The sequence below is a fragment of the Cricetulus griseus genome, chromosome 6 (genome assembly GCF_003668045.3).
Source record: "Cricetulus griseus strain 17A/GY chromosome 6, alternate assembly CriGri-PICRH-1.0, whole genome shotgun sequence".
Lineage (NCBI taxonomy): Eukaryota > Metazoa > Chordata > Mammalia > Rodentia > Cricetidae > Cricetulus > Cricetulus griseus.
Window position 1 is genome coordinate 132,231,831 of NC_048599.1, and position 22,825 is coordinate 132,254,655.

The window sequence follows — 22,825 nt, forward strand, 5'->3', positions numbered from 1 at the left end:
GTAGTAACACATGTCTTTAATCCCAGCAAGGAGAGGCAGAGGCAGGCAGATTTTGTGAGTTATAAGCCAGCCTGGTCTGCAGAACTAGTTCAAAGACTGCTAGGGCTGTTACATAAAGTTACTCTGTCTTAAAAAACCAAAAAGAAAAGAAAAGAAAACACAATATTTCAATTAGTATTTAGTTTATGAAATTTGGAAATTGAGATAATCAAAATTAGCTTTATAATTCAAGAACAAAATTTATGTTCTGAACAATGGAGTTCACAAGTGAGCAACAGACAAAGAAAAACACCATCGATTTGTCCTTGGCATACTACATCCTCAGGTAGACAAAAAAGAAATGGAAATTAACATAAAAGGCCATGAAATGATAGAAAGCCAAGTACATAGTATTCTGGAAGCACAATGAACTGATAGTTGATCAGGTCACTTGAGGTTCAAGCAGGCCCAGTGCACTTAAGACATGAAGGTTACTAGAACTTCCTATACAAGCCCTGAAGGGAAGTTAATGAAGTAAGCTTAAGGTAAAAATACATGAAAAAAGAAGATATATACATAGTGATATGCACCTAGACATAGAAATAGAAAAAGAAGAAATAGAAGAATTGGCAATAGTGATATAGGTAGAGGGGGTGAGATGAAGTCTGAGGCCTTTGTAATCTGAGAAAACAGAAGACATGTTTGGTACTGAGAATGAACTAGTATAGCATTCAGAAAACCTATTCTCTAACAGGAACAAGTTATATTTATATTTCGAGGCCCTAATGGTCTCTGAGGTGGTATGAAAGCAGAATGTAAGTTGTGTGTAAATAATGAGTGTGGCAATGTTCCAATAAAATGTTTGCAAATAGAGTTAGGCTTTATTTACTTTGACAAACCAGACCTGTTTTAAATGAAAAAAAAAATGAGCAGGAGGGGAAGCTGACTACAACTTAAGCAATGGCCTTGGAGAGTAGAAAGGAGGTGGGACTAGCAGAAAAGTGGTGGTGTGGAGAGGTTCGTTATTAGCTCAGCTAAGTGTGAAAGACAGAGGGCAAGAATTTGCACAGTAGAACAAACGCGGACTATAAAACTAATAAAATATCCTCTAACCAATCTATCTTCCTGAAAGAAATAAGACACAAGTTTGGCATAAGTGAGTGAATATTAGGAAGGAGGTTTTGAGCTTTAAGAGAAGGATGATGAAATGGTCTTAAAATTAAATTGGAAGCAGTCAAGGTGGGGCAATATTACAGGTAATTATATCATACTAAGGTACCTAGTGCTCAATTTAGAATGTTCTAGATGTATTATTTTGATTTGTTGTCTACCATTTTTTTATATTTATATAAAGCACCAAATAAGCCAGACGTTGGTGGCACATGCCTTTAATCCCAGCACTCTGGAGGCAGAGGCAGGTGGATCTCTGTGAGTTCGAGGCCAGCCTGGTCTACAGAGCAAGTGCCAGGCAGGCTCCAAAGCTACACAGAGAAACCCTGTCTGGAAAAACCAAAAAAAAAAAAAAAAAAAAAAAAAAACAAAACAAAACAAAAAAAACCACCAAATAACTTTTTTTGCCAAATAACAACATATTTTGACTCATTTAACTTTAGTCTTCAGAATACTTATCATTCATCCTAAGGGAACATTGTATTGTTCTAATACATTAGAATAATATTTTGAGGGCAGATACACAGTCATAGCTTCTATTGAAATTATTTTCAAATCTAGCAAATCCTCCTCCAATTAGTACCTGTGCAATGTGTGCTCCTCTCAACCAGTGTCTTGTGCATTATCGAAATGAGTCTGAATTTGTTTGGAGGTTTTCTAACTTGTGCTTTAATGATGTATTTATTCTGGAAGAACTCAAGCATAAAGAAATAAATTATGTCCAGAATTTCTCTAATATTTTCCATCAATGAAAAGTAAATTATTGAGTTAGAATGTACTCACATTGATTTTATGCATGTTACACATGGATTGGTAAATCAAAACAAGCTTCCAAAGATAGAAAATCAACTGATACATCAGGCAGAGAGACATGGATGGGGAAATGAACCTGCACACTGACACTTTTCCTCTTGGAATAATTTAATTTACCAGAATTTGAAAAGACTTGTTACTTGAACATAGTAATATTTTAACATGGTAGAAACTGAAAACTGATTGACATTACGTGTTGTTACCAATCCCTCAAATAAATGTTAACCAGCCTTTTTGAAGACAATAGGTATAGCTCCCTCTCTTTCTCAATTTTGCTTAATATTAACAATATTTATATTTAAATATTTCTATGTGCATATTTGCTATAGAGCTGTATTTGGTTTTCCTCTGCAGAACTGCTACCCAGTTGTCAGCAGCTGAATTGCCAGTTTAAATGTGCAGTGATCAGAAATATTACAAGATGTTACTGTGAGGATGGATTTGAAGTAACAGAAGATGGGAGAAGCTGTAAAGGCAAGTATGAAATGTGACTCTCTTTATTAGTTGGCATGTTATTTTTCTAGACAAGTATGTGAGATAAGTACATTAAGAAGAAGGGAAGGTGGATCCCTGTGAGTTCAAAGCCAGCCTCCTGTTTACATAGTGAGTTCCAGGCTGGCAAGATCTATGGAGCAAGACATAGTGAGATCCTGTCTCAAAATAAATATATGGGAGCTGTATTTTGGCTCATAGCTCTTAAGGCTCCAGACCATTTTTAAAAGCCCTATAGCATTTCAACATGAGTATATGATAAACAAAGCCCCCCTCCCCTTACCATGAACAAATAGATAACTGGAAGGTTCAGGTCCAAATCCCCTTCAAGAGCAGTCCTGGCCAGGCGGTGGTGACACACCCATTTAACCCCAGCACTTGGGAGGCAGAGGTAGGTGGATCTCTGTGAGTTCAAGAGTAGCCTGGTCTACAAGAGCTAGTTCCAAAGTCACAGAGAAACACTGTCTTGGAAAAAAAAAAGAGTAGTCCTGATAACCTAAGACCACCTACTAGGCCCCATTTCTCTACATGTGTCTCCACTTCCCAATACTTAAATAGGCCAAGTATGACAACTCTATTCATTCTCCTTGAGACACCTTTTACAATCAAAAGATAAGTAGTATCTCTTTAAGGTTATTATTTGTTTGCTGGGAAACAAAAGTGTTACAAAAGTATCCATAATCAAATATTTACCTTATCCTAAACCTGCCATAGAAAAACAAAATAGTGCTTTAAAAGAACCTTTAAAAATCAGAAGACTATACACAAAATTTGATGTTTGTAAGAATTAGCATTAATGTCTTCATAATCATTAAAGTCAGCCAATGATAAGTGATGAAAAATATAAAGTATGTGGGTATGCTGGATTTTCGCAGTTCAAACCCTATCTATTTATGCTTTGGGCTAGGGCATGGATCTCTTGGCACCCTACTCTCTCACTAAACCTTAACCCAAAGGATTGAAGATCTGTTCTTTCTGGAGCAAACATAAAATTGAATTGAAGTCTATGAATCTTTAATCTCTTAATTAACAAGAAAAACTCAGACATGTTCAATTTCTTTTGTTGAAAATGGAGAAAAAAAAAAAGAAAACATGTAGTGATTGTTTTGGAAGTAACACATAGAAAGTGAATTCCCTTTATTTTGCTTGCACTCTTTAGGGGCTAAGTGTAAGAATCATTTCTCTTCAACTCTATTTCCAGGCAATTCCCTGTCCTTATGGGCAACATCACAAGAAATAGCATGCCTATTCTTCTGCAGCCAATTTTGTGGAGTTACATGAATGTCACAGCAATATAATCTGCCTAGGTTAAAAGAACAAAGGAAATTATTAATCACATTTCTTTCCTGGATAACCTAGTCATATTACTAAAACTAAAATAGAAACCAATAATGTTAAAGTTGGAAAACCTGTGAAAGTACATTAGCATCATTACTGCAACCAAGGGCTGAAATTTTCCAAATGCAAAAATAAATTTATTTCAACATTACTGTAGACGTAGCTCCAAATGATACTCTTTCTATCCCCCAGAGTCCTTGCTTCAAATGAGCCATCCATGACTGCAAGTTATTTTTGGACTGTAAAGAAATTCAAAGTCAGAGTAAAGAATTCCATAAAGGTTAATTCTTTGCTAACATAAATAGCCCCTTATGCTACGCGGCAATATTTTTGCTTTCCCTTATTAAATTCCTTTATTAGCTTTGGTTTTCCCAGAAGCCAACCCTGAAACAAGAATTCAAATGAATGATTATCTTGTTTTTGTTTTTGTTTTTTATCTGTCTTCTATTTTCTTTTTTCGTCTTCCTTTTGCTTCCCCATTCCCATTTCTATTTCTTTCTTTCTCACTCTCTCATCCCCCCTCTCTCACTCACTCCTGCTACCTTTCCTTGTTTTATTATAATGATAGTAAGAGGTGATACACAAAGATAAAGATTATTAATATTTGAAGAAATAATATAGTCATAGGAAGTTCTGACTGAAGCCTAAATGTGTGGCAAAACCTTATATGAGGGGCAAAACAACGAGACTTTTTTCAATGTCATTCCCAGGAGTAGATGGTTGTGTGTTGGAGGTAACATCATCTCTCCATCTTTGCTGGATACCCTTCCTGCTGGAGTTTCTCATGGGAAGGAGAGCAGGGTTGTCATAAAACTGCCTTGTAGAATTACACTAAAAGATCTTTGGAAAGTGGGCAGTTTTTATCTGCTACCAATCTCTTGAGAATCCCTATCCAAATTATACCATAGAATTCTTTATTCCCCTACAATATACTCTCTTAGTCTGTTTCCTTCAGCTTTGGTCAATAGATGTACTTTACTCTACACAGATCTTAGTAGGTTCCCTCTGATACCTATTAAATCAACTTAGTCTATACTTCTGCCATACATTTCCACACAGCATTGTGTCCTTTATTCTTATACAGCTTACTTCATGCATTCACTCCTTCTATTTTAGTATTTATTCAAGTTGTTTTAAGTATTGGTTAATGTACTCTCCAATTTTCTACTACGTATGTTGAAAAACTGCTCCTTCGCTGACTCACTATGTAGTCAAACAGTATGCCCATATTCTTTCACATTAAACAAGGGAAGAATAAAAAGAAATAAAGAGAAATGAAGGGAAGAAAGAAAGTAGGGAGGGAGGAAGGAAGGAAGGGAGGGAGGGAGGAAGGAAGGAAGGAAGGAAGCTCTACCAAGAACTTGCCTCTGTGGGCATCACATTACAGCTGTGCTTGTCCTTATTTAATATGCAGATCCTTAGCAACTGACTGCATTGTGTTGTTCACTCTTTCAGACATTGTTGACTTGCAACCTCATTATTCATTAAGAAGAGTTTTGAAGATTTTCTTTCCATTATGACTAAGAAAGTCTAACCCCTTCATCGTTGTTCCATATGACTTTGAAAACTTGTTACTTGAGATGTCAGCACATTTATTAGCTTATGCAGACCTCCTCTGTTTTAGTTATGATAATGAGAACTATGTATTTACTATAATTTCAAGGTAATTTAAAGGGTTTTAACTTATTAGAGATAAAACTCTTGTTTGTAGATATCTCAAGATACAGTGTGAAAGCCAATAAAGTAATGCAGTTTCTACATGTGGAATACATGATAGAAAATGGTTTAGTATGTAATATAGGATTCTCACATTATTCCAAGATCAGTACCCTACTTGCTGTCTGTGTCTCAAAGGCACTTTTTATTGGGTCCTGTTGGGTCATTAATCTTGATAATTGACATCCTTGGAAAGTTCTTGTTTTTAATATCCTCAAAGATTCATAGGGACCCCTACAGAGGATTCTCATGTAGGCCATTTCCACACCTGTCCTCCTGACATTCAGATACTGTTTGTCACCAGGTGACTTTGTCTTCATATGCCTTTCATTTTGCAAAATAGTCAACTTTATCATTTCTTTTAATGTCTACTATTCATATGCTCCTATCTTCCAAGCATAGGTCAGATCTCTCTCTCTCTCTCTCTCTCTCTCTCTCTCTCTCTCTCTCTCTCTCTCCTCTCTCCACTTATATTTTCCATTGCTTTCTGCACAGTACCCAGAGAATATCCCAAGATACTTGAAACTTTACATATAAAATGCTTGCTCACCCTCTACTAAAATCCATAGTTCCTATATTCTTTACTTGGATGACTGCTAACTTCTATTATCCAGCTTTCAGGTGTTAGTCTATATCTTAAAGTTTTGTCTGTCTAGTCTCTTTTCTCTATTATTACTCCACTGACTTCAAAATATAATGAATTTAAAATGTGCTGAGTGTTGCAGCATAAGGAGGATTAGGAGTTTATGGTCAGACTGCATGGGAATTCTAAGGCCAATCTAGAACTCATGAGAGCCTGTCTCAAAAAATGTATGCACACAGATTATATATATATATATATATATGTATATATATATATATATATATTACATACAATATGTAATTGATATAATCTTTATTTATATATTATAAAAATTCATTTTTATGAATTTAAATTTAGTTTTTTCTGGTTTAAATTCTTTCTACATTCATCAACTCATCTTTAACCCAAATTCATTTAGAATTAGAAAATAAAGGTCATCATTTGGCTACTTTCTAGTAATTATCTTCCAAATGTTATATATCATACATATGGCCTTCTAGATTAGTATGCATATTATTTCATTATCAGGACTATAAATTACATTTTGCCTTATACACACTTTCACTACTTGACTCCTGCAGATTAAATATCTATGTCATCTCAATTCCTGCTAGAAGCTGTTAGATCTAACAATATTCTATTTTTTGTTGGAGTAAGGAAATCCTTATATTGTTTAAACTCACAAAATTGTGAAATTTTCCTTTTTATTGAAAAAAAAAGAGTTTTCTCACATTACATTCTGATTATTGTTTCTTCTATGTCAATTCCTCCACAATTCTCTCCACTGTTAGAGCTTCTCAAATCCAATCCTTTTTTTTTTTCTCTCTCTCTCAACAGGCATCTGAAAACAATACAATAGTATAAAACGTTTTAAAATGGATAAAACAAACAAACACACAAGAGGAAAAACTAAGAAGCAAATCAAAATCAGAATAAACACACACACACACACACACACACACACACACACACACACACACACTCCATCAAACAAAATCAAAAACCATACTATGTAAGTAAAATATCTGTGATGCTGGAAAAAAATGAAACAAATTTAAAGATCTTCAAAAATACCATTAAGTTTGGTTCAGCTTGGCCATCTATTATTGAGCATGTGGTCTATACTTAACTCTTACTTAAGTGTGGTTTCTATATTCAGTGAGTATCTAGTAAGACTCCATTGGAGAAAGAAAGAAAGCTAATTTTTTTCTGATAAAGGCAATTATCATTTTGAACAATAGAAGTAGAAGGAGGACTATGAATGATAAACCAAATCTAATTAAGAGCAAAATCTAATGTCTGGACACATAGCTCAGCAGATGAAAGTATTGTTTCACAAACATGATTTGGATCCCTTTAATTCACGAAAACAAATATGTGAGAGAACTGTCTCTACTAAAGTGTCCCCTGATCTCTACATGCATGTCATGATTTCAAGTGTGCCCATATATATCTCAGACACATATGTATGACAATAACAAAATAAAATATTAAACATTTAAAAATGGTAAAACTTTTAGTTTCAGTAATTATTCGATAATTTCCCTTTTTGAAATAGTGAAGATTGTTTGCATGGTTTGGCTCAAAAAAAAAAAAACACATTCAATCTGAAGATTAAACGCCTTCTACAAGGTTAATTCTTAAATAAAACAGTGAAACAGCCATGTTTATGAATACTGGAATTACTTAACAAAAATATATTACAGTGCATTTTACAGTATTATAAAGACAATTATGTTTGATAGCATGACCATCACAATTAAAGTCAGCACCCATTCATAACAAATAATTTCACACTAAATATTATCTTTTCCCTTTGTAAATATTAAGTCAGTAATGAGCTTCACTTCTAGTTGCAATTATTTTAAGTAGTTTATTGGAATTAGTTCATTTTGAAAACAATACTCTATTTGAAAATAAACATTTTCTACAAGGAAAAACTTCAACCTCAAAGCATAAAGTTGCTTAAAATGACATTAATTTTTCTTTCAGACCAAGATGAATGTAGCATTTATGGTACTTGCAGCCAGACCTGCCTGAATACATATGGATCCTATGCTTGCAGTTGTGTGGAAGGCTATATAATGCAGTCAGACAACAGAACTTGCAAGGTTAAAAACGGTAAGTTATAATCTTTGTTCTTCTAGAGTCTCCAGCTCTGTTTCACAGTACTTCCTCCCTCCCTCCGTTCCTCCCTTTCTCCCTCCCTCCCTTTCTCCCTCCCTCCCTTTCTCCCTCCCTCCCTTTCTCCCTCCCTCCCTCCCTCCCTGCCTCCCTCCCTCCGTCACTCTCTCCCTCCCTCCTTCCCTCTGTCCCTTTCTTCCTTTCTTCCTTTTTTCTTTCTTTGCAATGTGGTTTAGTCATGTAGTATGGCTTGCCCTTGTGTGAACCATGATGATATGTGGTAGGAACTCAGATCAATCTTTTTGATAATTAGAAGACCCATTCAACTGGTGTAATGTCTACTTAGAAAATAGGTGGATTAATGGATTTTAATTACCAATCCTTATACTGAGCTCTATAATGTATGTGGTTCTGTGGACTTTAGCTTTGCTCCTAAAATTTGTATTCCACATACTAAAGTAGTCTGTTAAAATCTAGTTCAGTTTTCTCTTTTACTTAAAAGTTGTCAATAACTTCTTCCGATCCTGAGAAGAAATTGTCAGCTACTTGAAAGAGTATGGGATCTATCTAATTTACTGTTTACCTTTACAAGGCTATGTCCCTGTGCCTGTCCCTGTCCTAGTCTTTGCCCTTGGTCCCTCTTTAATTGTCTATCCCAGAAATTTTGTTTTCCTTCTTCAACTGTACTTTTCTTTCCTTGAGTCATTCCACTTGTCAGCCTACAGTAAGTATACTCAGGTACCCAAATCAAGGGACTGTTCTATTATTTTTTAAGGCTTAGCCACAAGGTCAGCACTCAAAAGAGTTTCCATTTAAAGATGTATTCTCTCTCCATCACTATCTTTTTTATGTGTGTGTGTGTGTGTGTGCATGTGTGTGTGCCTATGTGTGTCTGTGCACTCTGATACTTCATTGTTTCCTAACATCATTGTATTTTTTACAGTATCATTTGAGAGTAACTCTCTTTGGTGTTAAATTTCTTTCTTTCTTACTACATGATTATTCCAGGTTTTTATAAAGGGGAAGGAAATATAAAAGGAAGGAAAAAGAAAAATGGAGATATGAAGGGGACAAAGAAAAAATAATTTATGCTTTAAATTAAAATTATATACTTAACAGATCCATGTTTAAATTTGATGTTTATAAACTGCTTCTTTTTTGTTACTGTTAACAGCAAATAAAACTTTCAGGTTCTACATAACTCTCAGCAAGTGTTAAATACTTGGTGAATATTTTTGATTTAAGGAAGTATCTTGGAGATACACTAGTAACAACAGGGTACTGCTATCTTATGTTACTCAATTAGTTCAAGAATATTGTGAGGGAATATTATAGACAATGTATCACCTAGGCTCATTAATTTCCTTTAACTCTGTTTTCATAACATGTCCTTCAAATTTTGTTGAGGAAGGAAGAATGCTCTCCTACCCCTATTAGCAAGTACTGAGTTACAAGAGAGAAGTGTGTCTTTTCTGAAGTTAAACTGATAGAAACTCAGGAAATTACTACTATGAGTTTCTTTCATAGACCTCATAACATGTTTGAACATTTCCTTGAGAGAGCATTACATTCTTTAGAAATAAAATGTTTATATTAAATCATAAAGTGAAACTCCTTCAATTCTTCATTTTCTCTTTGAATTACCAGTTTCATATACAAGGTTCTAATTATTTGTGTGTGGAATTAAACCTTCAAAATCATTAAGCCATGTTCTATGTTCCCAATTTCCCTTGCATGAAGAGTTTTGATTCAAAATATGAATGTACTGAGGAAGGCTGACTCTTCACTGTGTCTATTGAGTCAGACAATATTGCCTCAGATACTCAGGGAGAATGGAATGTGATAAACCTGACTCAACAGAACACTGCTTCCTTTTTTGCACAAGGAGCTTATGTGACAGTAATAGGATATGACTAGAGAGGGATGGCACATGGTAATGTCACACTGTATCAAGGAAAGGTGATGACTCTGGAATTGATAATGGAGTATACAAATCACCTCTATGCCCTTAGCTTGAAGACAATATTTGCCTACAGCATTTGAAAAATAAACAGTTGCTATGGTGATACTATTGTGGCTTAAAGTTTAAGAAAAATGAGTTGCTAATAATAAGGGTCTAAGTCTATAACAAAGAGCAACTACTTGTGAAGGTCACATGAATATTTTATTCCATGAATTGCACAATCTTGGAAGAAAACCATCAGTCTGTTTTAGTTTGCTCACATTTATAGCACATGAACCAGAGAAAACAGTTGGTTTTGGTTTCACATGCTTTTCTACCTAATATGCCACATTAAAAAATATATTCTGCTGCAAAAATTTCCAGAAAGAAATATGCAACTATCAAGCCCAAATGATGGAGAGGTTACCTAAGACCAGACTAAGGAGGAGGGTTTTACAGAGAGATTCCTGGGGCAGCAACTCTTCATAGGAACAGATAATTAACTGGCTTGCAAGCTGTTTACAAATACCCTGAAGTTTTAACATGTTGCAGCCTTCTATGTGTCCACTCCAAATCAAGCCTACGAGGTCTTGTTTTCAATTGGACAATTGATAATAATTAGGTAAATTAATAGTTTTGCTATTCCTTTTTTGTAGTATCATGCCTGAATACAAGTAAAATTGATAAGCCCTAAGAGCATCTTTACAAAGCATGTATGATGGAGAGAGGGGGATGTAGGCTTTGTGGTCAAGAGGAAAGGGAACAAATAAGCAAGAAGCTTTAGCTCTTAATTTGTGAAATGGGGGGTTCCCCTATACATTTCACACTCTGTTTCAATCAAACATTTCTGGGTTGGAAACCTTTATAGGGTATCTACTTGTTGTCACACTATTTACTGTGCACTACTGAACTCAAAAGGAATCATTTATAAAAGAAAGCCAGTGATGACCATTTGTAAAGTAACATCAGGCATGAATACCTGGAAAATCCTAAACTGTTGGAGGAGAGTCATTAAAGTAAGCGAGATGAAATACTGTTTATGACTGTAATGAGATTTACACTAAGAGTGAATAACTGTCTAATCAAATATCAATGTAAAAACACTCATTTAGAGCTACCAGTGAAACTTCCTGGTTATTTTTACTTTTTGTACAAACAAATGATAAAATTTTATTTATTAAATGTACCTTTCTTCTTGCTAAGTGATTTAAATTGTCTAGTTGAACTTGGGGTTTAATGTGAGCTCACAGAAGAGTACCAGTCTCCAGTAATGGAGAAATTGTAAGTTCTTAGCAGCTTTAATTTTGATACATTTGTGCATTTTGGTCTGTTTGTTCTGTGTCCTAACCACTAACACAAAGCAGGTCTCCTGTACCAGTTGAATTCAACTCATTGTACTGGAGCACTGGTAACATTTAGAGAACTGTGTTGATTTTATGCTGATCACTTTTCGAGAAAGTCTGGGAAAGTGTTCTTCTTTTGGTGAGTGGAGCACCAGTAACCTTCAGAGAAGTGTAAACACTGACCATCTTCAGGTTTCTGTTTTAGTCTTTATTTAAAAAAAATAAATGTTTCTTTTGTATTTTTGACATAAAAGTATTATTTTTTTCATTTCCCACTTATCTTTCTTCTCTCTTATCCCTACCACATTCCCTTCTTGTGTTCTTTCAAATTCATGGCATATTTTTTCATCAATTGTTGTTGTTGGTGGTGGTGGTGGTCGTGGTGGTGATGGTGGTGGTCCTGGTGGTGGTGGTGGTGGTGGTGGTGTGTGTGTGTGTGTGTGTGTGTGTGTGTGTGTGTGTGTGTGTGTGTACTCCTAAATATACAACTAAAACCTGCTCAGTCTGTATAATGTTACCTGAACATATGTTTTCAGAGCTGACAACGGATGCATGCATTTTTTATTTGCTGTTCACTGATTTAGGGGAAAACAAAGCCAGAATAAATGAAAACATTGATAGGTACTTGCAGTTTTTCTTAGTATCATGCAATGCAGTGCATCACTAAACAGAGCTGGGACACCAACACACTCATGCTGCTTGCTGTTTCCATAACTATGACAGGGAAGAAAACAGTAAGAGAGAAAGAAATAAAAACTGTAGCTTCCCATATTCTAAATTAAAACCATGGAAATAATTGAACATCTCCTGATGCAATAATAAGGTATGTGCAGTTAGAGAATCAACCATCATTGGCGCCATGGCTGCTTCTTCTTAGACAGCCCATGGGATCCTGTAGAGCACAGAACATTCTCCCTCTTGTGTTCTTTGCAGTTCAGTTATTAAGGCATACTTCTATGGTTTCTTTTTAAAATTCATCTCACATTAAAACTTTCTTGTGAGACTAATGCCCCAGAATACTGTATAGATCAGAACTGCTTCTTGTGAAACGTCAGTGGACTGGTTCAAAGTTGCATCAAGACTTTTGCTCTTTGTAAGGGTCACTTCCCTGACCTGTAAGTGTGATTGGCATTTGATAAGAAAATGAGATGTGAAGTGTTCTTGGTTAAGAGTGATCCCCGTCAACCAGTACAGTACAGTAGTTTGGTTTGCTGTTCTTTACATGTCACATGTAGATGACATAATGAGTATATAGTAAATACTGGCACAGAAACAGCTCAATGCTTTGAAAGGATTCTGTACTTGGTGCGTTTTCTTTAGAGGCTTCTGGGAACCAAGATGAAGATAAAGTGGTGTTGAGACTAGAGAAAAGGAGAACCAAAAGCCTGGATGTAACTGTAAAGAAAATTATATATGTTGCAAGTTTTGCTGTATTATTCATGAGCAATGATACTTTGGAAGTGATAGTTGCCCCAGAGTGGTTTGGGCAGCTCCATTTTAATTCCTTTGCATTTTTCACCCCCATTAAAGTCTCCCTTTCAGAAAAACCTGAAATGTCAGAAGGGATGTTTGTGAACTAAGGAGAGTCCACAGTAAATGAACTAACTCTCCTCTGAACCACTAGGCTGTACAGACAGAAGTTCTACCCTGCAGGGGTTCTAGAATTTGCCTAATTGTCTGAGATCATGAGCAGGTAGCCTTGTCATGGGAAAATATTTATTATAAGAATTATTTCTGTTGCATATGCTATGTGTCCCACTGTGGATTTGTAAATTGAATTCCATGGGACAGATTGTATGAAATTTTTCAGTGGCATTTTCATTTCCCAAATTACACAATATATTTTTCTTTTTCCTATTTGAGAGCTGTTCAAGAATAGAACAGCACAAAACATAACAACTTCTCATGAATATTTTATGGCTTCCTTTATTGTTTTTGTTTTTGGCTAGGAGACATCATCATCTTCATAGTCTTGCACATCTCTATATTTTTAGCCAGCAACAAAGTTACAAGACAAATAAGGGGTAACACAACCAGGGCATCTTATGTGTTATCACACCTTTGATTTACTCATAGTTTAGGAAAGTATTACGCATGACATGAAAACATATTCTTCATTAGCTTTTGAAATCCTTCTGCAGTTTATCTTAGGGAATTTTCTGATATGAAAACAAATGATACATTTATAAACTACAGATGTGACAATCATAAATTTTGTTTTTTTTAATCAATGGCAGGCTAGACACAACTTTCTTTATATTCTTTAAATATTTTTGTAGAATAACTATTGAATCATTACCTAAATCCTCTGATTAGAACATTGAATAAATTAACCTCTGCCCCACAGGTGTCTTTTTTTAATATTGGGCAAATTTAATGAATACTGACAAAATTGAAGCATATAGGTTCATAGAAATGACAATGTATTGAAAGATAAGTGGTTTATAGGTATAACGATAAGGCATTAGGAACATGTTTAATTTTATGTCTGTTTACCACAGGAATGCTAGTAGGTCCAACCCTTGCACATAGGACCCTTTCTAGACAGATTCATGGCCACTCTTTTGGGTTTCAACTATGGAGTCCTACATAATCCTTATCAAAGTAGATGTTTTTTCCCATGACATTTATACCACTACTACACTACTGGGCATGCCCTCAAAGGACATTTATTACTGTGATTTTGCAGGGTTCACAGCTGGGTAAAACTGGTGATTACTTATCCCCTCTAGTAGCATGTAAGCTCCTTTCAACCCTCTGAAATCTAGCTACTAGGGATTAAGCCTCCAGGTCTGTACTAATTTGATTTCTCCATGTTCATTGAATCAAGTATATATTATCTTCAGCTACAGGGGTGATTAAGAACATTGAAAATAATCAGTGATGTCAAGGGGTCTATAGGAAGCAACTTTCTAACAATTCCAGAAGCCTTAACCCATTCCTGGCATTTGGGATTTAACTGCTAACATGTGGTGTCTAGTAGTGGAATTATTGTCTCATCATAAGGCAAATTATTTTAAATTGTTTTTATTTATGTATACGTTTCAGGGCACTTCAATAATACTAGGCTTCCACATAAGTTTTTCAAAATAACTTTAGTGTTATCAGTCTCCATATCCTCTCCTCCACTCTGCTTCCCAATCCCCCATTATACCTTTCTTATGCCATTATTCCCTATATGCATTTACAACACTATCAGTTTCCCTCCTCTAGAAATACCCTCTACAGCCTTTTTCTAATTTCTTGGCCTCTGTGATTATTCCAAATGAAACACAAATGTCTGAAGATTCGAAACTATCATTCATGAATTAAAGAAAGCATGCAACCTCAGCTTTCTGGTTCCAGGTTACCTCACTTTAGAATAATTGTTTCCAGTTCCATCAATTTTCCTGATAATGCAAAACATTTCTAGCATAATTTTTCTAACAGCTGTATAATACTCCATCATGTAAAATATCTCATTTTCATTATTCATTCATTAGTTGATGGGCATCTAGATTTCTTCCATTCAGGATATGGAAAACTATTATGGAGATGGAAAGGTATCATTCATAGAGTAGCAATGAGCATGTATTAGCGGGTAGCTCTATAATAGGATATAGAATCCTTTGATTAATTGCCTAGTATACATGGTATAGCTGTATCATGCGGCGAATCTATTTCCAGTTTTGAGGAAGGACCATACTGATTTCCACACTGGGTATACCAGTTTGCATCCTCTTTTCCTGCATCCTTGCAAGTATATATCGACATTAGTTGTTTTGATCCTAGCTATTATGACTGGGGAAGGATGGCATCTCAGAGTAGTTTTAATTTGGATTCATCTGTGCCTAAAGATGAAGCATTCTTTAATGTTTCCTAGCTTTTGGGGCTTTGTTTTTTTTTTTGTTTATTTTGTTTTGTTGTTTTTTATGAGAACTTTGTGTTTGGTTCTTTACCCCAAATTAAATTCTTTTTTTGTTTGTTTACTTTAGTTGTTACTGTTTTTGTTTTAGTTCTTTGTATACTCTAATTGCTGTCTGTCAGGCCCACATCTGCTAAAGGTTTTTTTCCCTTGCTGTAGGCAGCCTTCTCACTTGAATGATGGTGTCCTTGGCTGTACAGAATTTCAGTTTCATGAAGCTTCACTTATTAATTGTTGATATAAATGCCTGTGTTACTGGGGTCCTATTCAGAAAGTCATTTCCTCTGCCAATGAATTTAAGAACATTCTCTACTTATTCCTTTATCAAATTCAGAGTGCCAGATCTTTTCCAGGTACTTGATCCATTCGGGGTAGAATTTTGTGCTGGATGAGAGATAAGATATAGTTTTATTCTTCAACATGCAGCTATTCAGTTTGACTAGCAAAACTTGTTGAAAACAGTATCTTTTCTCCAAAGTCTATTTTTGGCCTCTATGTCAATAATCAGCTGGATTTTTGTTTGTTTATTTGATTCTGTTTTTTTTCCCTTTCATTGATTTGTTTGGTTTTTGTTTGTTTGTTTGCTTGTTTGTTTGTTGTTTTGTTTTGTTTTTAGATTGCAAATATGGCTTATCATTTAAGAGCACTAGTTGCAGAGCACTAGTTGCATTTGCAGAAATCTGAGATGCACAGATTTGTTTCCCAGAACGAATGTGGCAATGACCCTCTAATTCCATTTCCAGAGTTTCTGATACCCTCTTCTAGTCTCCAGGGTAGTACACCCATGTGGTGCACATACATATATGAGAGACACAAAAATATAAAAAAGCAATATTTTTAAAAATAATGTGGCTGTCCATGTATGGCCTTATATGCGGGTCCTCTAGTACATTTATCAATGTGTTTTTATGCCTGCACAATGCTATTTTTATTACCCCAGTCATATATGACGCATCCACATAACTTGAAATTAGGTATGGTGATACTGAAATTGCTTTATTGTTCTGGATTTATTTAAGTACCCAGGATCTTTTTGTTATATATTAAGTTTAAGATTACTGCTTCAATTTTTGTGAGAAATTGTATTTGAACTTTGACAGGACTGCCTTCAATCTGTAAATTGCTGTGATAAATATCCATTTATGCTATTTTAGTAGAACCAATCCATGAGCATCTGATATATTTCTTTTTTCTATTTATCTCCTTCCATTTCTTTCTTTAGAATATTAAAAGTGTCATTATATAAATCTCTCATCTCCTTTGTTAGGTTTAATATAGTACATAATTTTGAGGCTGTTGTGAATGATAGTTTCCTTGATTTCTGTTTTCACTAAGTCTTTCATTTGTATATTGGAATTACAGGAAGGCTACTGATTTTTGTGTTAATTTTACATTCAGCAACATAGATGAATGTGTCCATCAACTGTATATCATTTCATCTTTTATGCATAGAATTCTTGTTTCCCAACCCTCATCAAAAAATGCTTCTGTTTGCAGCAGGTGACAATTAACACAGAGACTCACATGTGGCCAACATACAGAGAATAAGAAACTGTAGAAAGGTCAGCATTAAACTGCTGATCTATATCACACCTTCCTGCTTCCAAGGCTCAGGCATCATTGCAGAAGAGGAGGCAGAAATAGCTTAAGACACAGGGCAGTAGATGACTATAGGAAACTGTGTGTCAGTACACAAAAGTAAAGTTGCACATATGAACTCAGCATTTTGCCAACATGTAGAAAAACTGTGCAAATTTAAGCTGGATAAAATTTTAGCAAGAAGTCCCATCCCAAGTTGAAAAACTGTTGTAAATTTATAGCTTCTGAGAAGGGGAGAAACTGTTTTCTCTAAGGGTTTGGTCTCTGCTAGGTCGACCAATCTCCAGTGGCTAGATACACTTACAAGATCTTATGGAGTGTATAAATTGGAAAATAGAGGACACCAAATTTGGTGGGCAGGAAAAATGGGATGTTTTACATAGAAGTTTGGGTAAAGGACAATACTGTCAAAATATATTGTTTCAATTCTTTAAAAACTAATATAATAGAGGGAAATGATACATTTTTACGTAAATGAGACTTAAATACACATATGAAAATAATGTATTTGTTTTTATTTTGGAAAATGGTAAAAATATACAATTACTTAAATTCTCAGGAGTATAAAACTCTTAAAACTTGAAAAGTAGAATAAGTCTGTCTTTTTATATAAGAAAAATAATTTTTCTTTAGAAAGCCTTCAAGCCATAGCTTGTATCAATTGCAATCAACAGAGTTTGATAAAAAATCTAGAGTAATAATAGCAGTTAGAGAATACCCCTTTGGCACTTCTCTCCCTGTAACTTTCTGGTCTGGGATGATTAATATCCTGGTATTCTCTCTCTCTCTAGTCATGCTGCCTACAGTCTTTTCAGTTTTTAAAGGAGAAAATCTGTTGCATTGATTTCATTTCTAAATGCATGAAAGCATTTCTTCTTAGCAATAGGACCCACGTGGTACAGATTTTGGCGATGACTTCCACAAAATAGAATCCTGGACAAACTCTTAACTAAATTGCCCCTAAATGCTCTTCTGGTGTGAAGAATGGCATACTATAAAGTTACAAGAGGACATATATGAAGATGTACCTGGAAGTCTGTTTGCCACATTATTGAATACTTACAAAACTTAATCTGTCTCCATAATAGTAAAGTAAAAAACTGTGATCTTAAATACAGGTTTATATCTGTAGGAAACCCTGTGAAAAAAACACTGGAATGGCTTAAATGAACTTTCCTTTTTCTCTCTTCTAGATAATGAGTTTCATGTACCACCTTCCTCCTCTTTTCTGTGGGGTGAACTTATTTCACATACCCTTGGGAAAGTACAACTGCTTAAATTGAACTTTCTCAGTCCAAATTCATTAACATGAGTCTCTATGTGGACCCAGAACATATAAATTTACCTTATTTCTACTTGAATTGAAGAATAAAAGTAACATATTTCCTATTAGCTAAGACTTCTACTTTCCTCAGTTCATCCTCTAACAGTAGTAAAGATTAGTCTTATGTAGTTATCTATTTTTTGAAATCACTAATATTTTATTGTTTGATTTTAAGATTTTTATTATTTTGCAAAGTCACAGATTTCTATATGTCATTTTCAAAGATACTTTGTTGTGGTCATTCCTAGCTACCTCTGCTCTACTCCTTGTCTGCTGGACTCTTTCGCTCTCAGTATAACTTTCCACTTTATTGTTTGGTCGTATACACTGCCCTGCTTTAAATCATTCTTCCAGTCCTGGACCTCACCCAACTTGCCTGGCCTTTACCTACATTGCTACCACATGGATATACATATGCTACCCTTAGTGGCCAGGACTCACATATGAAGGAGAGCATGTGGTATTTGTCTTTCTGAGCTTCAGTTATTGTTACTCGAGAAGTTGAGGCTCTCTGTTTGGATTCTGCATTGTATTAATAAAATAATTTAACAGCAGACTTATAAGGGAGCTCAAAGACAATCTTATTAGAGATTGAAATAAAAACAATAGGGCAAGAAAGCTGCAAATCTTAGCAATTCCCCAGTGGAACAGAAAAGGAGAAAAATAAGAAAGAGTGCCAAGAAACCTGATATACAAACAGTTGCATGGTAGAAAGGAAAGAAAACTTCAAAGAAAGTGAAAAAGTGCATAATAAGGAATGAATGTGTGGTGTTTTGGCAAGTATTCAAAGAATATAAGAGAAAGAAAGAGCTCTCCAAGTCCCTTCTTGTACCAGGCATCCCATGTGAAGGGATGCACTCTTGGCCTGGACACATGGGGGAGGGCCTAGGCCCTACCCAGGATGAAGTGGTGGAGTTTGAGGAGCCCTGTCAAGGGCCCTACCCTGCCTGAGGAGTAGAGGGTGGATGGGGTGGGGGGCTGGTGATGGGTTAAGGGGAGTGTTGGGGGAGGGTTGGGGAGGAGTGGAGGGAGAAGGGATTGACATGTGAAGCAAGCTTGTTCCTAATTTGTAATTAATTAATAAAAATTAACTACAAAAAAGGAAAGAAATAGTAAAAAGGAAGGATTATGCTGAACAGAGTAACTTAGATAAACTGGCCAAATTAGCTGTCTTCCATGGAAAAAATTATGTTTGAATCAATGGAGCAGCTTCTTGGCAGAACAAACACATTATCTCATTAAGGGGATACATATAGGAATAATAATCTTCTCACCACATCTTCAGGTGAATTGTATTTCCTATGGAATAGTCTTCTGGCTAGGTGAATAACAGAGCCATATGGTCTAATATTTAAAAGATACTATAAAATGTAATGTCCTAATATTTGGACCAGATCAGAATGTTATGTTTCTATACAAGAATTGAAGTGGAAATCAAACCCATTATTTTCACCAGGATGGGTAAGAGGAACAGTTATAATGTTCATTATTATTTTTTTTAGTGTTACCAGAGAATTGGGAAATGGAATTGAAATCTTACCAAGACAGAGGGTTCCATTCTCAATGACATCCAAGGCGACTGTGCTGGCTGGTTTTGTGTCAACTTGATAAGTTAGAGTTACTTGGAGAGAGAAAGGAAGGAGCCCAAATAGAGAATATGCCTCCCTAAAATTGGGCTATAGCCTAGCCTATAGAGAATTTTCTTAATTATTGGTTGATGTGCGAAGGCACAGACCATTGAGGTTGGTGCCACTCATGGGCTGGTGGTCCTGGATTCTATATGAAAGCAGACTGAGCAAGCTATGTGGAGCAATCTGATAATCAAGACTCTTCCATGGCTTCTGCATCAGCTCGTGCTTCCAGGTTCCTGCCCTGTTTGAGTTCCTTTTCTGACTTCCTTCAGTGATGAACAGTGATATAGACATGTAAACCAAATAAACCCTTCCCTCCCCAACTTGTTTTTTGGTCATGGTGTTTCATCACAGCAATAGAAATCCTTACTGAGATAGCTATTAATCAACCTTCTTACATTTATTGTTATCCTGTGAAATATTTTTCCAGTTCCATCCATTTTCCTTTCCAATTCATATTTCATAAGTCGTGTGTGTGTGTGTGTGTGTGTGTGTGTGTGTGTGTGTGTGTGTGTGTGTGTGTGTGTGTTTTATCCAGGCACTGTTTTGGGAGTATCTAGAATGGCTCAATTTCCTTGGTATTGTGAATATAACAGAAATTAATGTCTGTAGAAGTATGTTATAGGATGAGGAAGTCTCTGAGTGTCCTTCAGTGTCAAGAGTGGTATGGCCAAGCCATATGTTCTCTTTTTAATTTTTGAGAGGGAGTCAGCCACACTGATTTCCTTAGTAGTTGCTCTATTTTCCAGTCCCACCAATAGCAGATAAAGGTTATTCTTTCCTTGTATCAGCTCTAATATATGGAAATGCCACATATTATTAGAATTCTGACTACATTACAGAGACCTAGTAACAAAGACAGCAGAATACTGGGGCATAACCTGTCAGAAAGACCAGTGCAACAGAACAGAATATCTGAAGGTAAGCCCAGGCAGGTATGGATACCAGATGTTTGACACCTGGGAAAACTTGTGCTGGGGAAAAACACAGCCATCTCAATTAAAGGAATTAGCAAAATTGGATATCCACTTTAGGCAAAAAAAAAAAATTAGATGCATATATATCTCCCCTACACAAGATCAGTTCAAATTTGATTCAAGATCTTAATCTTAGTCCAGAACCACTAAAACTAAAAAAAATTAAATAAAATAAAAAGGAGGCCTGGGCAATCTAGGGTCTCTGGCAGTGGATCAGTATTTATCCCTAGTACACGAATGGACTTTGGGAGCCCACTCCACATAGAGGGATAATCTCTCAGCCTAGAAACATGGAGGAAGGCCTAGGCCCTGCTGCAAATGATAATAGAAAGTGAAGATTCCCCCATGGAAGGCCTTACTCTCCCTGAGGAGCAGAAAGAGGGTGGGATAGGGGGTTGTTGGGGCTCAGGAGAGGGGTTGGGGATGGAGACACTGGATTGACAAGTAAAACCAGATTGTTTATATTTTAAATAAAAAAATCACCATAAATCCCCTCCAGAAGGGGAAAGAGACAACATCTCAGAAGCTAATAGGCAGCATGGGAAGAGGGGAGAGGGAGTTAGAAGAAAGAGAAGGAGAGAAGAGGAAGGAAGAGAAGCACATGAGGGAACAGGAATATCTAGTCAGGGGAAGAATGCAGGAGAGCAAGAAAAAAATACCATCATAGAGGGAGCCCTATAGGTTTAAAGAGAAATCTGGCACTAAGAAATGTCCAAAGTTCTACAAGGTTGACCCCAACTATCAATCTAAGCAATATTGGAGAGGCTACCTTAAATGCCTTTCTCCAATAATGAGATTGATGGCTACCTTATACACCATCCTAGAGCCTTCATCCAGTAGCTGATAGAAGCAGACACAGACACCCAAAACTAAACACTGAGCTGAACTCTGGAATCCAGTTGCAGAGAGGGAGGAGGGAGGAGCAATGTGGTCAAGACCAGGAGGGAAAAACCCACAGAAACAGCTGACCTCAACAAGGGGTTGCTCATGGACCCAGACCGATAGCTGGGAAAATGGCCTAAGACAGACAATCTACGGGAACAGTGGTAATGGATCAGTATTTATCCCTACTACACAAATGAACTTTGTGATCCTTCTCCATATAGAGGAATACTTTCTCAGCCTAGACACACTGGGGAGAGTCTAGGCCCTGCTCCAAATGATATGACAGAATTTGAAGATCCCCATGGAAGCCTCACCCTCCCTGGGGAGCAGAAAGGAGTTTTGATAGGGGCAGGGAGGAGAGGAAGGAGAGGGAACTGAGATTGACATGTTAAAAATGCTTGTTTCTCTTTTAAATTAAGAAAAATAAAAATCACTATAAAAATAAATAAGAATTAGGGGAAACACATTAGGCCTTAGGCACAACAATGAACTCACTAGTGTTTTAGTCTGCCTTCGATCTTTCCAATTAATGTTCTGTAAATATAAATGAAAAAAATTACTTAGTGCTATGTTTACACCCAACTGTTGTGATATTTTGCTTTTCTAGTAATAGAAGGAATCCTGAAGTGTATAGTCATTCCTCACTTCTCCCCCTTCGCCCCCTTCTCCCTTGGACCTACTTCCCTGGATCTTAACATCATTATAACTTGCATGCTTTATTACCAGTGGTTTCTATTTCATTAATCATTTATTGGTACTTGGACTATAAGTCAATTGCCTCCTTTGACTACTCTTTCATTTATACGACACCACCTTAATGGAATTATATTCTAAACTTCCTGGAACTTTCCTTCCAGCTATTTTCCTGACCTATTTTTTTCCAGTACCTGTCATTATTTTTCTCTTCCATTTCCTGTATGTTGTTTCTTTGGTCGGCATCCTATGTTACATAACTCTTTGACTAGGATTTTAAAGCACTCCTTATTTTCAGGCTTTAAAAATTAT

The 22,825-nt window shown here is 35.9% G+C and overlaps 1 protein-coding gene across 1 annotated transcript in view; it reads left to right on the plus strand.

The window, feature by feature from the left end:
- Positions 1-939: 939 nt before the first annotated feature.
- LOC100773941 (low-density lipoprotein receptor-related protein 1B) overlaps positions 940-22,825 on the plus strand; it is a 1,050,824-nt gene continuing 1,028,938 nt past the window's right edge. Inside the window, exons 1-3 of the mRNA XM_035447074.1 lie at positions 940-996; positions 2,292-2,436; positions 8,084-8,212. Of these exons, the coding sequence (XP_035302965.1) occupies positions 940-996; positions 2,292-2,436; positions 8,084-8,212 (331 nt within the window). The remainder of the gene's footprint in view (positions 997-2,291; positions 2,437-8,083; positions 8,213-22,825) is intronic.